The sequence below is a fragment of the Cherax quadricarinatus genome, chromosome 7, assembly GCF_038502225.1.
Source record: "Cherax quadricarinatus isolate ZL_2023a chromosome 7, ASM3850222v1, whole genome shotgun sequence".
Taxonomy (NCBI): domain Eukaryota; kingdom Metazoa; phylum Arthropoda; class Malacostraca; order Decapoda; family Parastacidae; genus Cherax; species Cherax quadricarinatus.
Genome location: NC_091298.1, coordinates 15,541,061 through 15,558,560, shown reverse-complemented (window position 1 = coordinate 15,558,560; position 17,500 = coordinate 15,541,061). Strand labels below are relative to the sequence as shown.

Sequence of the window (17,500 nt, the reverse complement as noted above, 5' to 3'; positions counted from 1 at the left end):
ATGAGTGTGATAATGATTGTCTTGTGTATGATAATGACTGTCATGAGTTTGATAATGACTGTCATGAGTGTGATAATGATTGTCTTGTGTATGATAATGACTGTCATGAGCATAACTGTCACGAGTGATAATGACTCATCTTTACTGAAGCGAGGTACTCCCCTTCAGTGAACTTCTAAACCAAGTTACTGAAAGCAGTCAAGCATTTGCTTCAAAACGTCAAGTTGATACGTTATCTCGTCCTTACTTTCTCATGGTATTCGGTGTAATTATTCTGTATTTGCTATGATTCAACTCTAGCAGCCACTTTCCTGGATAATCCTGCAGTTTGTCAGAGTTGTTGTGCGCATCTCTGTGATCCTTATCAGCTTTGCATTGTCCACAAATATAGAATAATATGTAATTAGATGCGCGTAGCCGTGTGTGTGTGTGCTCACCTATTTGTGGTTGCAGGGGTCGAGACTCAGCTCCTGGCCCCCCTTTCACTGACCGCTATTAGGTCCTCTCTCTCCCTGTTTCATGAGCTTTATCATACCTCGTCTTAAAGCTATGTATGGTTCCTGCCTCCACTACCTCACTTTCCAGACTATTCCACTTCCTGACAACTCTGTGACTGAAGAAATACTTCCTAACATCCCTTTGACTCATCTGAGTCTTCAACTTCCAATTGTGACCCCTTGTTTCTGTGTCCCATCTCTGGAACATCCTGATTTTGTCCACCTTGCCTATTCCGCGCAGTATTTTATGTCGTTATCATATCTCCCCTGACCCTCCTGTCCTCCAGTGTGGTCAGGCCAATTTCCATTACCTTTCTTCGTAGGACAATCACCTTAGCTCTGGGACTAGTCTTGTTGCAAACCTTTGCACTTTCTCTAATTTCTTGACGTGCTTGACCAGGTGTGGATTCCAAACTAGTGCTGCATACTCCAATATGGGCCTGACGTATATGGTGTACAGAGTTTTGAACGATTCCTTACTGAGGTATCGGAACGCTATCCTTATGTTTTCCAGACGCCCGTACGCTGCATCAGTTATCTGATTGATGTGCGCCTCAGGAGATGTGCTCGGTATTATACTCACACCAAGGTCTTTTTCCTGAGTGAGGTTTGCAGTCTTTGGCCACCTAGACTATACTGTGTCTGCGGTCTTCTTTGCCCTTCCCCGATCTTCATGATTTTGCATTTGGCAGAGTTAAATTCAAGGAGCCAGTGGCTGAACCAGGCTTGTAACCTGTCTAGGTCTCTTTGTAGTCCTGCCTGATCCTCGACCGATTTGATTCTCCTCATTAACTTCACATCATCTGCAAACAAGGACACTTCTGAGTCTATCCCTTCCGTTATGTCATTCACATATACCAAAAACAGCACAGGTCGTAGGACTGACCCCTGTCGAACCCGGCTTGTCACAGGCGCCCACTCTGACACCTCGTCGTTGCCTCCCTGTCAGGTATTCTCTGATCTATTGCAGTGCCTTTCCTGTTATGTATGCCTGATCCTCTAGCTTTTGCATTAACCTCTTGTGAGGAACTGTGTCGAAGGCCTTCAAGAAAATGCAGTCTGTCTACCCCTCTCTATCTCTTGTCTTACTTCTGTCACCTTGTCATAAAACTCCAGTAGGTTTGTAACACAGGATTTTCCTTCCCTGAAAGCACGGTTGTCCATTATACACTTGTTTATATCCAGGTGCTCCATCACTCTCCTCCTGATGATCTTCTCCGTGACTTTGCATACTATACACGTTAGTGACACAGGTCTGTAGTTTAATTCCTCGAGTCTGTCTCTTTTTTTAAAAATTGGGACTACATTTACCATCTTCCATACCTCAGGTAGTTGCCTAGTTTCAATGGATGTGTTGAAGATCTTTGTTAGTGGCACACACAGCATATCTGCTCTCTCTCTAAGGACCCACGGAGAGATGTTGTCTGATCCCACCGCTTTTGAGGTATCAAGTTCACACAACAGCTTCTTCACCTCCTCCTCGGTTACGTGTACCTCATCCAGCACTTATATGTTTGTGTGTTTCAACGCCAAGCATGTAATGGTATGCAGTCGAAGTGAAATACTGACGTGGCTTAGGTGTCATACAAACTGCTCGCCCACACTTCTCAGACGAGGATTCACCCACACTCCCAAGCAGCGAAGTCGCCACCAACATCTGCTGGACTTCAAATGGCAGCAACATAAACCCTCATTCCAACACCTGACTTTCCCACTCACTCATTACATCATTTTGTTTGCACATACACACACTCACACACACACACACACACTCACACACACACACACACACACACACACACACATATTTACATCTGAAGTATATTCTGAGTATTTTTTAAGTAAGTTTTCCAGTACACGCTTCTGCTTTATAAATTATGTTTAATAATGCATGTGTTATAACGTATATTTTATAACGTACATTTTATAGTTTATATTTTATAAGTGTCACATAGCGTAGGTTTAATAACGCATTTTTTATAACAGAGTTTTGTGACGCATATTCTATACGTTTCGTAACGCTTGTTTTATATCGTATTTTTTTTAGCATACACAATATTTTAAACGTATATCCACTTTTCTAAGTTCCACAATTTTTCAACACTTACTTACTTGCCACTTAACCTGTGGTTACTTCCTTCTAATCAACAAATTAGAGGTGACACAAGCAACTATCACTGGTCGAGGAATTTCAGCAACTAACTGAACCATTCATGCTTTTGTGAGGTGTTAATGATCTACCTTAGACTTTCCATCCATGAATCTCCTGGCCAGTCACAAACCCAGAATGTCTTGTCGCGCCAGAGCTCAAGAATTACCTGTAACTGTTCTCGAGCCGCCTGTTAGTGATTGCTTAATTATCTGCGTAGTGAAGAGTACTCTCAACATTCATAATCCTGAGAATTTCTATATTTACTGAGTGGCGGTGTATACTCCACAAGGTGTCTCTCAGTGTACTCACCTATTTGTAGTTGCAGGGGTCGGGGTCGATTCATACCTCCTGGACCCGCTTCTTTGTTGGTCATTACTAGGTCCACTTTCTTCCTGTTCCACGAGCTTCATCGTATCTCTTCTTAAAGCTATGTACGGATCCTCTCTCCACTACATCACTCTCTAGATTATTCCACTTCCTGACAACTCTAGGGCTGAAGAAATACTTCCTAGCATCTCTGTAACTCATCTGAGTCTTCAACTTCCAACTGTGTCCCCTTGTTGCTGTGTCCCATCTCTGAATCATCCTGTCCCCATCCACCTCGTCAATTCCTCTAAGCATTTTATACGTTATCATGTCCCCCCTATCCCTCCTGTCCTCTAGTGTCGTCAGGTCGATTTCCCTTAACTTCTCCTCGTAGGACATACCCTTTAGCTCCGGGAGTAGTCTTGTTGCAAACCTTTGGACTTTCTCTAATTTCTTGATGTGTTTGGCCAGGTGTGGGTTCCATACCGGTGCTGCATACTCCAGCATGGACCTAATGTACACGGTGCACAGAGTCTTGAACAATTTCTTACGAAGGTGTTGAAATGCTATTCCTAGGTTTGCCAGGCGGCCATATAGTGCTGCACTTATTTGGTTGATGTGCGCCTCAGGAGATATGCACGGTATTATACTCACCCCAAGATCCTTTTCCTTGAGTGAGGTTTGTAGTCTCTGGCCCCCTAGACTGTACTCCGTCTGCGGTCTTCTTTGCCCTTCCCCAATCTTCATGACTTTGCACTTGGTGGAGTTGAACTCCAGGAGCCAATTGCTGGACCAGGCCTGCAGCCTGTCCAGATCCCCTTGTAGTTCTTCCTGGTCCTCGTCCGATTTAATTCTTCTCATCAACTTCACATCATCTGCAAACAGGGACACTTTGGAGTCTGTTCCTTCTGTCATGTCGTTCACAAATACCAGAAACAACACTTGTCATAGGACTGATCCCTGTGGCAACCCGCTCATACAGGCGCCCACTCTGACACCTCGCTACGTACCATGACTCGCTGTTGTCTTCTTGACAGGTATTCCCTGATCCATTGTAGTGCCTTCTCTGTTATCCCTGCCTGGTCCTCCAGCTTCGGCACTAATCTCTTGTCTGGAACTGTGTCAAACGCCTTCTTACAGTCCAAGAAAATGCAGTCTACCCACCCCTCTCTCTCTTGTCTTACAACCGTCACCTTGTTCTGGAACTCCAGTAGGTTTATGACACAGGATTTCCCGTTCCTGCAACCGTGCTGGCTGTCGTTGATAAGCTCATTCCTTTCTAGGTGCGCCACCACTCTTCTCCTGATAAACTTCTCCATGACCTTGCATACTATATACGTCATTTACACTGGTCTGTAGTTTAATGCTTCGTGTCTGTCTCCTTTTTTTAAAAATTGGGACTACATTTGCTGTCTTCCATACTTCCGGTAGTCGTCCTGTTTCGATAGATGTGTTGAAGATAGTTGTTAGTGGTACACAAAGTGCCTCTGTTCCCTCTCTCGGGACCCATGGAGAAATGTTATATGGCCCTATCGCCTTTGAGGTATCTAGCTCGCTTAACAGACTCTTCACTTCTGTGTATGTGTGTGTGTTTGTGTGTGTGTGTGTGTGTGTGTGTACTCACCTAGTTGTACTCACCTAGTTGAGGTTGCGGGGGTCGAGTCCGAGCTCCTGGCCCCGCCTCTTCACTGATCGCTACTAGGTCACTCTCCCTGAGCCGTGAGCTTTATCATACCTCTGCTTAAAGCTATGTATGGATCCTGCCTCCACTACATCGCTTCCCAAACTATTCCACTTACTGACTACTCTGTGGCTGAAGAAATACTTCCTAACATCCCTGTGATTCATCTGTGTCTTTAGCTTCCAACTGTGTCCCCTTGTTACTGTGTCCAATCTCTGGAACATCCTGTCTTTGTCCACCTTGTCAATTCCTCTCAGTATTTTGTATGTTGTTATCATGTCCCCCCTATCTCTCCTGTCCTCCAGTGTCGTCAGGTTGATTTCCCTTAACCTCTCCTCGTAGGACATACCTCTTAGCTCTGGGACTAGGCTTGTTGCAAACCTTTGCACTTTCTCTAGTTTCTTTACGTGCTTGGCTAGGTGTGGGTTCCAAACTGGTGCCGCATACTCCAATATGGGCCTAACGTATACGGTGTACAGGGTCCTGAACGATTCCTTATTAAGATGTCGGAATGCTGTTCTGAGGTTTGCTAGGCGCCCATATGCTGCAGCAGTTATTTGGTTGATGTGCGCTTCAGGAGATGTGCCTGGTGTTATACTCACCCCAAGATCTTTTTCCTTGAGTGAGGTTTGTAGTCTCTGACCCCCTAGACTGTACTCCGTCTGCGGCCTTCTTTGCCCTTCCCCAATCTTCATGACTTTGCACTTGGTGGGATTGAACTCCAGGAGCCAATTGCTGGACCAGTTCTGCAGCCTGTCCAGATCCCTTTGTAGTTCTGCCTGGTCTTCGATCGAGTGTATTCTTCTCATCAACTTCACGTCATCTGCAAACAGGGACACCTCAGAGTCTATTCCTTCCGTCATGTCGTTCACAAATACCAGAAACAGCACTGGTCCTAGGACTGACCCCTGCGGGACCCCGCTGGTCACAGGTGCCCACTCTGACACCTCGCCACGTACCATGACTCGCTGCTGTCTTCCTGACAAGTATTCCCTGATCCATTGTAGTGCCTTCCCTGTTATCCCTGCTTGGTCCTCCAGTTTTTGCACCAATCTCTTGTGTGGAACTGTGTCAAACGCCTTCTTGCAGTCCAAGAAAATGCAATCCACCCACCCCTCTCTCTCTTGTCTTACTGCTGTCACCATGTCATAGAACTCCAGTAGGTTTGTGACACAGGATTTCCCGTCCCTGAAACCATGCTGGCTGCTGTTGATGAGATCATTCCTTTCTAGGTGTTCCACCACTCTTCTCCTGATAATCTTCTCCATGATTTTGCATACTATACATGTCAGTGACACTGGTCTGTAGTTTAATGCTTCATGTCTGTCTCCTTTTTTAAAGATTGGGACTACATTTGCTGTCTTCCATGCCTCAGGCAATCTCCCTGTTTCGATAGATGTATTGAATATTGTTGTTAGGGGTACACATAGCGCCTCTGCTCCCTCTCTCAATACCCATGGGGAGATGTTATCTGGCCCCATTGCCTTTGAGGTATCTAGCTCACTCAGAAGCCTCTTCACTTCTTCCTCGGTTGTGTGCACTGTGTCCAGCACTTGGTGGTGTGCCCCACCTCTCCGTCTTTCTGGAGTCCCTTCTGTCTCCTCTGTGAACACTTCTTTGAATCTCTTGTTGAGTTCTTCACATACTTCCCGGTCATTTCCTGTTGTCTCTCCTCCTTCCTTCCTTAGCCTGATTACCTGGTCCTTGACTGTTGTTTTCCTCCTGATGTGGCTGTACAACAGTTTCGGGTCAGATTTGGCTTTCGCTGCTATGTCATTTTCATATTGTCTTTGGGCCTCCCTTCTTATCTGTGCATATTCATTTCTGGCTCTACGACTGTTCTCCTTATTCTCCTGGGTCCTTTGCCTTCTATATTTCTTCCATTCCCTAGCACACTTGGTTTTTGCCTCCCTGCACCTTTGGGTAAACCATGGGCTCATCCTGGCTTTTTCATTACTCCTGTTACCCTTGGGTACAAACCTCTCCTCAGCCTCCTTGCATTTTATTGCTACATATTCCATCATCTCATTAACTGGCTTCCCTGCCAGTTCTCTGTCCCACTGAACCCCGTTCAGGTAGTTCCTCATTCCTGTGTAGTCCCCTTTCTTGTAGTTTGGCTTCATTCGTCCTGGCCTTCCTGCTTCTCCCTCCACTTGTGTGTGTGTGTGTGTGTGTGTGTGTGTGTGTGTGTGTGTGTGTGTGTGACAGTGATGTGTGCTGCACTCAGCAGCTTATTACGTTCAAGTTGAACGGTGATGAATCACAGCAGCAAAGCTGTTCTGACTGTATGCGTTCAGATTCAGTAAACAAACACTTGCTTGTTAGGTAAGACACATATGCAACAGTTGGGTATCTTTATTGTGAAACGTTTCGCCTACACAGTAGGCTTCTTCAGTCAAGTACAGGAAAGGTTGATAGAAGCAGAAGATACTTGAAGACGATGTAATCAGTCCATCACCCTTAAAGTTTTGAGGTGGTCAGTCCCTCAGTCTGGAGAGGAGCATAGTTCCATAGTATGAAACAATATGGAGAAGAAGTGACAGGATGGAGCTTTTATAGCGCCAAGAGGTGAGACATAGGAGAGGTAAGAACTGAGATGTTGAGAGGTCCCTCTCAAATCCAGCCCCTCTTACTAGTGGAAGTTGACGAAGTTGATTGCAGGTCTGTACCAAGATACCCTTGTGTTGCAGTGTCTGACAGATTGAACATTAAAATGGTATAAAATACCGACAGGTTGTTAGGTAAGACACATATGCAACAGTTGGGTATCTTTATTGTGAAACGTTTCGCCTACACAGTAGGCTTCTTCAGTCAAGTACAGGAAAGGTTGATAGAAGCAGAAGATACTTGAAGACGATGTAATCAGTCCATCACCCTTAAAGTTTTGAGGTGGTCAGTCCCTCAGTCTGGAGAGGAGCATAGTTCCATAGTATGAAACAATATGGAGAAGAAGTGACAGGATGGAGCTTTTATAGCGCCAAGAGGTGAGACATAGGAGAGGTAAGAACTGAGATGTTGAGAGGTCCCTCTCAAATCCAGCCCCTCTTACTAGTGGAAGTTGACGAAGTTGATTGCAGGTCTGTACCAAGATACCCTTGTGTTGCAGTGTCTGACAGATTGAACATTAAAATGGTATAAAATACCGACAGGTTGTTAGGTAAGACACATATGCAACAGTTGGGTATCTTTATTGTGAAACGTTTCGCCTACACAGTAGGCTTCTTCAGTCAAGTACAGGAAAGGTTGATAGAAGCAGAAGATACTTGAAGACGATGTAATCAGTCCATCACCCTTAAAGTTTTGAGGTAGTCAGTCCCTCAGTCTGGAGAGGAGCATAGTTCCATAGTATGAAACAATATGGAGAAGAAGTGACAGGATGGAGCTTTTATAGCGCCAAGAGGTGAGACATAGGAGAGGTAAGAACTGAGATGTTGAGAGGTCCCTCTCAAATCCAGCCCCTCTTACTAGTGGAAGTTGACGAAGTTGATTGCAGGTCTGTACCAAGATACCCTTGTGTTGCAGTGTCTGACAGATTGAACATTAAAATGGTATAAAATACCGACAGGTTGTTAGGTAAGACACATATGCAACAGTTGGGTATCTTTATTGTGAAACGTTTCGCCTACACAGTAGGCTTCTTCAGTCAAGTACAGGAAAGGTTGATAGAAGCAGAAGATACTTGAAGACGATGTAATCAGTCCATCACCCTTAAAGTTTTGAGGTGGTCAGTCCCTCAGTCTGGAGAGGAGCATAGTTCCATAGTATGAAACAATATGGAGAAGAAGTGACAGGATGGAGCTTTTATAGCGCCAAGAGGTGAGACATAGGAGAGGTAAGAACTGAGATGTTGAGAGGTCCCTCTCAAATCCAGCCCCTCTTACTAGTGGAAGTTGACGAAGTTGATTGCAGGTCTGTACCAAGATACCCTTGTGTTGCAGTGTCTGACAGATTGAACATTAAAATGGTATAAAATACCGACAGGTTGTTAGGTAAGACACATATGCAACAGTTGGGTATCTTTATTGTAAAACGTTTCGCCTACACAGTAGGCTTCTTCAGTCAAGTACAGGAAAGGTTGATAGAAGCAGAAGATACTTGAAGACGATGTAATCAGTCCATCACCCTTAAAGTTTTGAGGTGGTCAGTCCCTCAGTCTGGAGAGGAGCATAGTTCCATAGTATGAAACAATATGGAGAAGAAGTGACAGGATGGAGCTTTTATAGCGCCAAGAGGTGAGACATAGGAGAGGTAAGAACTGAGATGTTGAGAGGTCCCTCTCAAATCCAGCCCCTCTTACTAGTGGAAGTTGACGAAGTTGATTGCAGGTCTGTACCAAGATACCCTTGTGTTGCAGTGTCTGACAGATTGAACATTAAAATGGTATAAAATACCGACAGGTTGTTAGGTAAGACACATATGCAACAGTTGGGTATCTTTATTGTGAAACGTTTCGCCTACACAGTAGGCTTCTTCAGTCAAGTACAGGAAAGGTTGATAGAAGCAGAAGATACTTGAAGACGATGTAATCAGTCCATCACCCTTAAAGTTTTGAGGTGGTCAGTCCCTCAGTCTGGAGAGGAGCATAGTTCCATAGTATGAAACAATATGGAGAAGAAGTGACAGGATGGAGCTTTTATAGCGCCAAGAGGTGAGACATAGGAGAGGTAAGAACTGAGATGTTGAGAGGTCCCTCTCAAATCCAGCCCCTCTTACTAGTGGAAGTTGACGAAGTTGATTGCAGGTCTGTACCAAGATACCCTTGTGTTGCAGTGTCTGACAGATTGAACATTAAAATGGTATAAAATACCGACAGGTTGTTAGGTAAGACACATATGCAACAGTTGGGTATCTTTATTGTGAAACGTTTCGCCTACACAGTAGGCTTCTTCAGTCAAGTACAGGAAAGGTTGATAGAAGCAGAAGATACTTGAAGACGATGTAATCAGTCCATCACCCTTAAAGTTTTGAGGTGGTCAGTCCCTCAGTCTGGAGAGGAGCATAGTTCCATAGTATGAAACAATATGGAGAAGAAGTGACAGGATGGAGCTTTTATAGCGCCAAGAGGTGAGACATAGGAGAGGTAAGAACTGAGATGTTGAGAGGTCCCTCTCAAATCCAGCCCCTCTTACTAGTGGAAGTTGACGAAGTTGATTGCAGGTCTGTACCAAGATACCCTTGTGTTGCAGTGTCTGACAGATTGAACATTAAAATGGTATTAAATACCGACAGGTTGTTTGGTAAGACACATATGCAACAGTTGGGTATCTTTATTGTGAAACGTTTCGCCTACACAGTAGGCTTCTTCAGTCAAGTACAGGAAAGGTTGATAGAAGCAGAAGATACTTGAAGACGATGTAATCAGTCCATCACCCTTAAAGTTTTGAGGTGGTCAGTCCCTCAGTCTGGAGAGGAGCATAGTTCCATAGTATGAAACAATATGGAGAAGAAGTGACAGGATGGAGCTTTTATAGCGCCAAGAGGTGAGACATAGGAGAGGTAAGAACTGAGATGTTGAGAGGTCCCTCTCAAATCCAGCCCCTCTTACTAGTGGAAGTTGACGAAGTTGATTGCAGGTCTGTACCAAGATACCCTTGTGTTGCAGTGTCTGACAGATTGAACATTAAAATGGTATAAAATACCGACAGGTTGTTAGGTAAGACACATATGCAACAGTTGGGTATCTTTATTGTGAAACGTTTCGCCTACACAGTAGGCTTCTTCAGTCAAGTACAGGAAAGGTTGATAGAAGCAGAAGATACTTGTAGACGATGTAATCAGTCCATCACCCTTAAAGTTTTGAGGTGGTCAGTCCCTCAGTCTGGAGAGGAGCATAGTTCCATAGTATGAAACAATATGGAGAAGAAGTGACAGGATGGAGCTTTTATAGCGCCAAGAGGTGAGACATAGGAGAGGTAAGAACTGAGATGTTGAGAGGTCCCTCTCAAATCCAGCCCCTCTTACTAGTGGAAGTTGACGAAGTTGATTGCAGGTCTGTACCAAGATACCCTTGTGTTGCAGTGTCTGACAGATTGAACATTAAAATGGTATAAAATACCGACAGGTTGTTAGGTAAGACACATATGCAACAGTTGGGTATCTTTATTGTGAAACGTTTCGCCTACACAGTAGGCTTCTTCAGTCAAGTACAGGAAAGGTTGATAGAAGCAGAAGATACTTGAAGACGATGTAATCAGTCCATCACCCTTAAAGTTTTGAGGTGGTCAGTCCCTCAGTCTGGAGAGGAGCATAGTTCCATAGTATGAAACAATATGGAGAAGAAGTGACAGGATGGAGCTTTTATAGCGCCAAGAGGTGAGACATAGGAGAGGTAAGAACTGAGATGTTGAGAGGTCCCTCTCAAATCCAGCCCCTCTTACTAGTTTCATACTATGGAACTATGCTCCTCTCCAGACTGAGGGACTAACCACCTCAAAACTTTAAGGGTGATGGACTGATTACATCGTCTTCAAGTATCTTCTGCTTCTATCAACCTTTCCCGTACTTGACTGAAGAAGCCTACTGTGTAGGCGAAACGTTTCACAATAAAGATACCCAACTGTTGCATATGTGTCTTACCTAACAACCTGTCGGTATTTTATACCATTTTAATGTTCAATCTGTCAGACACTGCAACACAAGGGTATCTTGGTACAGACCTGCAATCAACTTCGTCAACTTCCACTAGTAAGAGGGGCTGGATTTGAGAGGGACCTCTCAACATCTCAGTTCTTACCTCTCCTATGTCTCACCTCTTGGCGCTATAAAAGCTCCATCCTGTCACTTCTTCTCCATATTGTTTCATACTATGGAACTATGCTCCTCTCCAGACTGAGGGACTGACCACCTCAAAACTTTAAGGGTGATGGACTGATTACATCGTCTTCAAGTATCTTCTGCTTCTATCAACCTTTCCTGTACTTGACTGAAGAAGCCTACTGTGTAGGCGAAACGTTTCACAATAAAGATACCCAACTGTTGCATATGTGTCTTACCTAACAACCTGTCGGTATTTTATACCATTTTAATGTTCAATCTGTCAGACACTGCAACACAAGGGTATCTTGGTACAGACCTGCAATCAACTTCGTCAACTTCCACTAGTAAGAGGGGCTGGATTTGAGAGGGACCTCTCAACATCTCAGTTCTTACCTCTCCTATGTCTCACCTCTTGGCGCTATAAAAGCTCCATCCTGTCACTTCTTCTCCATATTGTTTCATACTATGGAACTATGCTCCTCTCCAGACTGAGGGACTGACCACCTCAAAACTTTAAGGGTGATGGACTGATTACATCGTCTTCAAGTATCTTCTGCTTCTATCAACCTTTCCTGTACTTGACTGAAGAAGCCTACTGTGTAGGCGAAACGTTTCACAATAAAGATACCCAACTGTTGCATATGTGTCTTACCTAACAACCTGTCGGTATTTTATACCATTTTAATGTTCAATCTGTCAGACACTGCAACACAAGGGTATCTTGGTACAGACCTGCAATCAACTTCGTCAACTTCCACTAGTAAGAGGGGCTGGATTTGAGAGGGACCTCTCAACATCTCAGTTCTTACCTCTCCTATGTCTCACCTCTTGGCGCTATAAAAGCTCCATCCTGTCACTTCTTCTCCATATTGTTTCATACTATGGAACTATGCTCCTCTCCAGACTGAGGGACTGACCACCTCAAAACTTTAAGGGTGATGGACTGATTACATCGTCTTCAAGTATCTTCTGCTTCTATCAACCTTTCCTGTACTTGACTGAAGAAGCCTACTGTGTAGGCGAAACGTTTCACAATAAAGATACCCAACTGTTGCATATGTGTCTTACCTAACAACCTGTCGGTATTTTATACCATTTTTATGTTCAATCTGTCAGACACTGCAACACAAGGGTATCTTGGTACAGACCTGCAATCAACTTCGTCAACTTCCACTAGTAAGAGGGGCTGGATTTGAGAGGGACCTCTCAACATCTCAGTTCTTACCTCTCCTATGTCTCACCTCTTGGCGCTATAAAAGCTCCATCCTGTCACTTCTTCTCCATATTGTTTCATACTATGGAACTATGCTCCTCTCCAGACTGAGGGACTGACCACCTCAAAACTTTAAGGGTGATGGACTGATTACATCGTCTTCAAGTATCTTCTGCTTCTATCAACCTTTCCTGTACTTGACTGAAGAAGCCTACTGTGTAGGCGAAACGTTTCACAATAAAGATACCCAACTGTTGCATATGTGTCTTACCTAACAACCTGTCGGTATTTTATACCATTTTAATGTTCAATCTGTCAGACACTGCAACACAAGGGTATCTTGGTACAGACCTGCAATCAACTTCGTCAACTTCCACTAGTAAGAGGGGCTGGATTTGAGAGGGACCTCTCAACATCTCAGTTCTTACCTCTCCTATGTCTCACCTCTTGGCGCTATAAAAGCTCCATCCTGTCACTTCTTCTCCATATTGTTTCATACTATGGAACTATGCTCCTCTCCAGACTGAGGGACTGACCACCTCAAAACTTTAAGGGTGATGGACTGATTACATCGTCTTCAAGTATCTTCTGCTTCTATCAACCTTTCCTGTACTTGACTGAAGAAGCCTACTGTGTAGGCGAAACGTTTCACAATAAAGATACCCAACTGTTGCATATGTGTCTTACCTAACAACCTGTCGGTATTTTATACCATTTTAATGTTCAATCTGTCAGACACTGCAACACAAGGGTATCTTGGTACAGACCTGCAATCAACTTCGTCAACTTCCACTAGTAAGAGGGGCTGGATTTGAGAGGGACCTCTCAACATCTCAGTTCTTACCTCTCCTATGTCTCACCTCTTGGCGCTATAAAAGCTCCATCCTGTCACTTCTTCTCCATATTGTTTCATACTATGGAACTATGCTCCTCTCCAGACTGAGGGACTGACCACCTCAAAACTTTAAGGGTGATGGACTGATTACATCGTCTTCAAGTATCTTCTGCTTCTATCAACCTTTCCTGTACTTGACTGAAGAAGCCTACTGTGTAGGCGAAACGTTTCACAATAAAGATACCCAACTGTTGCATATGTGTCTTACCTAACAACCTGTCGGTATTTTATACCATTTTAATGTTCAATCTGTCAGACACTGCAACACAAGGGTATCTTGGTACAGACCTGCAATCAACTTCGTCAACTTCCACTAGTAAGAGGGGCTGGATTTGAGAGGGACCTCTCAACATCTCAGTTCTTACCTCTCCTATGTCTCACCTCTTGGCGCTATAAAAGCTCCATCCTGTCACTTCTTCTCCATATTGTTTCATACTATGGAACTATGCTCCTCTCCAGACTGAGGGACTGACCACCTCAAAACTTTAAGGGTGATGGACTGATTACATCGTCTTCAAGTATCTTCTGCTTCTATCAACCTTTCCTGTACTTGACTGAAGAAGCCTACTGTGTAGGCGAAACGTTTCACAATAAAGATACCCAACTGTTGCATATGTGTCTTACCTAACAACCTGTCGGTATTTTATACCATTTTAATGTTCAATCTGTCAGACACTGCAACACAAGGGTATCTTGGTACAGACCTGCAATCAACTTCGTCAACTTCCACTAGTAAGAGGGGCTGGATTTGAGAGGGACCTCTCAACATCTCAGTTCTTACCTCTCCTATGTCTCACCTCTTGGCGCTATAAAAGCTCCATCCTGTCACTTCTTCTCCATATTGTTTCATACTATGGAACTATGCTCCTCTCCAGACTGAGGGACTGACCACCTCAAAACTTTAAGGGTGATGGACTGATTACATCGTCTTCAAGTATCTTCTGCTTCTATCAACCTTTCCTGTACTTGACTGAAGAAGCCTACTGTGTAGGCGAAACGTTTCACAATAAAGATACCCAACTGTTGCATATGTGTCTTACCTAACAACCTGTCGGTATTTTATACCATTTTAATGTTCAATCTGTCAGACACTGCAACACAAGGGTATCTTGGTACAGACCTGCAATCAACTTCGTCAACTTCCACTAGTAAGAGGGGCTGGATTTGAGAGGGACCTCTCAACATCTCAGTTCTTACCTCTCCTATGTCTCACCTCTTGGCGCTATAAAAGCTCCATCCTGTCACTTCTTCTCCATATTGTTTCATACTATGGAACTATGCTCCTCTCCAGACTGAGGGACTGACCACCTCAAAACTTTAAGGGTGATGGACTGATTACATCGTCTTCAAGTATCTTCTGCTTCTATCAACCTTTCCTGTACTTGACTGAAGAAGCCTACTGTGTAGGCGAAACGTTTCACAATAAAGATACCCAACTGTTGCATATGTGTCTTACCTAACAACCTGTCGGTATTTTATACCATTTTAATGTTCAATCTGTCAGACACTGCAACACAAGGGTATCTTGGTACAGACCTGCAATCAACTTCGTCAACTTCCACTAGTAAGAGGGGCTGGATTTGAGAGGGACCTCTCAACATCTCAGTTCTTACCTCTCCTATGTCTCACCTCTTGGCGCTATAAAAGCTCCATCCTGTCACTTCTTCTCCATATTGTTTCATACTATGGAACTATGCTCCTCTCCAGACTGAGGGACTGACCACCTCAAAACTTTAAGGGTGATGGACTGATTACATCGTCTTCAAGTATCTTCTGCTTCTATCAACCTTTCCTGTACTTGACTGAAGAAGCCTACTGTGTAGGCGAAACGTTTCACAATAAAGATACCCAACTGTTGCATATGTGTCTTACCTAACAACCTGTCGGTATTTTATACCATTTTAATGTTCAATCTGTCAGACACTGCAACACAAGGGTATCTTGGTACAGACCTGCAATCAACTTCGTCAACTTCCACTAGTAAGAGGGGCTGGATTTGAGAGGGACCTCTCAACATCTCAGTTCTTACCTCTCCTATGTCTCACCTCTTGGCGCTATAAAAGCTCCATCCTGTCACTTCTTCTCCATATTGTTTCATACTATGGAACTATGCTCCTCTCCAGACTGAGGGACTGACCACCTCAAAACTTTAAGGGTGATGGACTGATTACATCGTCTTCAAGTATCTTCTGCTTCTATCAACCTTTCCTGTACTTGACTGAAGAAGCCTACTGTGTAGGCGAAACGTTTCACAATAAAGATACCCAACTGTTGCATATGTGTCTTACCTAACAACCTGTCGGTATTTTATACCATTTTAATGTTCAAACACTTGCTTACCTAAGTAACTGGTTCTGTACAAACCAAATCATTGACTCGGGCACTTTTACAAACAAGCATACTTATGAAACTCCGAATTTCGCAGATACTGTCTATGAATACCTTTAAAAAAAAAGTTTATAAATTAAATGTAAGAAGCAGCAGAAAAAAATCAAGATGCTAACGGTTTCTTGGCAATAAATGGTTACGTGTGTATGCGTGTGGGTGGGTGGGTGGGTTGGTGGGTGGGTAGGTTGTTAGGAGCGGATGTCCCTGGCCCCGGGGTCGACAGTGACGTTGGTGCGGGAAGTATTCACCCATTCACTCCCAATATTCTCGAACTGTATACACGTATGGTTAGCATATATGCATTTATACAATTTTTTGTATTTCTACAGTACTGTAGCGAACTGTTGTCGTCTATAGTGAGAGACGTCAAGACCTCAAGAGATTTCAACGGCCTTACTAAGAGTGAGCAACCACTCAGAATTCAACATGGAGTGATTGTTTATGCTTTGAAAGTTCATGGAAGTGTTTAGAACTAGGGTTTCTTGTGATGAACTGAAATATGGAATACTGGAATAATTCCTAGCCTGAGTTAGTGACGTAGAAAAATTACTGACAAAACGATAAAAGACCATGTAATGTGGTTAGGACTCCAGATCGAGCCGTCCACCAGACTTATAGTCAGGTCACTCTATCATCTGTGAGAATACAACCTCCAGCCTCCCTCCCGACGTCGCTTGCTTCGTGTTTTACTAAACTACTCTTTGAATCTTCTGCTTTATCTTTCTTCTGTCAAGTCCAACTGCCATACTACGCCCTCCATCATTTATCACCAGACTTCACTGATCAAGCTACACCTCCTGATCCTTACCTTGACATGACCACAAGCGCCAGCTGCGGATCATCATATGACTAAGACTCGCGTCAGGAAACACTTGCCCTGTTTCCTGACAAACGTTACCTAACTTAACCTTAACATGATTATAACTTAATTCATTTTTCTGAATTCTCACTCAGATATTATCTGTTTTTCACTGTCCTAGACTACTTTTCCTGGATTTATCTGGTTCTTCAAAGCTTTACCTATTGAATACTGTCGCTTACTTATAAATCTTTACATACGCACATGTTGCCAGTGATATATCTAGATTCATTATCATATCTGTGACCTTTTATCAATACTTTAGCAAGAGTTCTCACTCGATTTTCTCAGGTCGTTCCCTCCTTCTCCTCTTTGCCCTAAGTGCGGTGTAAGGTGGCATACTCCTTGGCTGTTCCCAGGACCTCTACTTAGGCCCTCCCATTGCTGTTACTCCCACTCACTGTGTTCTGCCCTTCCCTCCCTCTGTCTTCCTCTGTCTTCCTTCTCCATCACCTATGTTGCTGTCCATCACTCTTCTTTAGTAATTCAATGTTGTCATATTCATATTTGTCTTCTGCTTGCGACCTTCGTTAATATATTTATCTTTCGCAAATTATACTGACACTATTTTTCACCATCTTCCTCTCCTTCCTTCTACACTTTCATCATTCATTCTACTCGCCCTTCGTGGTTACTTCTCCATTCCTTTCTTCCTTCCTTTTCCTTCTCAATCTTTTCACTCGTTCCTCTTGAGCCTCCTCCTCCTCCTCCGCTCTCGTGAAAGATGCAGCACAACCAGGTGTTTGTGATTCA

At 43.8% G+C, this 17,500-nt stretch overlaps 1 protein-coding gene across 2 annotated transcripts in view; it reads left to right on the top strand.

The window, feature by feature from the left end:
- Nucleotides 1-17,500, top strand: part of LOC128690637 (enolase-phosphatase E1-like) — a 64,251-nt gene that overhangs the window by 14,247 nt on the left and 32,504 nt on the right. For both annotated transcript variants that reach the window (XM_070082324.1, XM_070082325.1), the window contains exon 2: nucleotides 16,218-17,500. This exon is cut by the window's right edge and continues 152 nt beyond it. In XM_070082324.1, coding sequence (XP_069938425.1) covers nucleotides 17,472-17,500 — 29 coding nt within the window. In that variant the 5' untranslated portion in view covers nucleotides 16,218-17,471. The remainder of the gene's footprint in view (nucleotides 1-16,217) is intronic.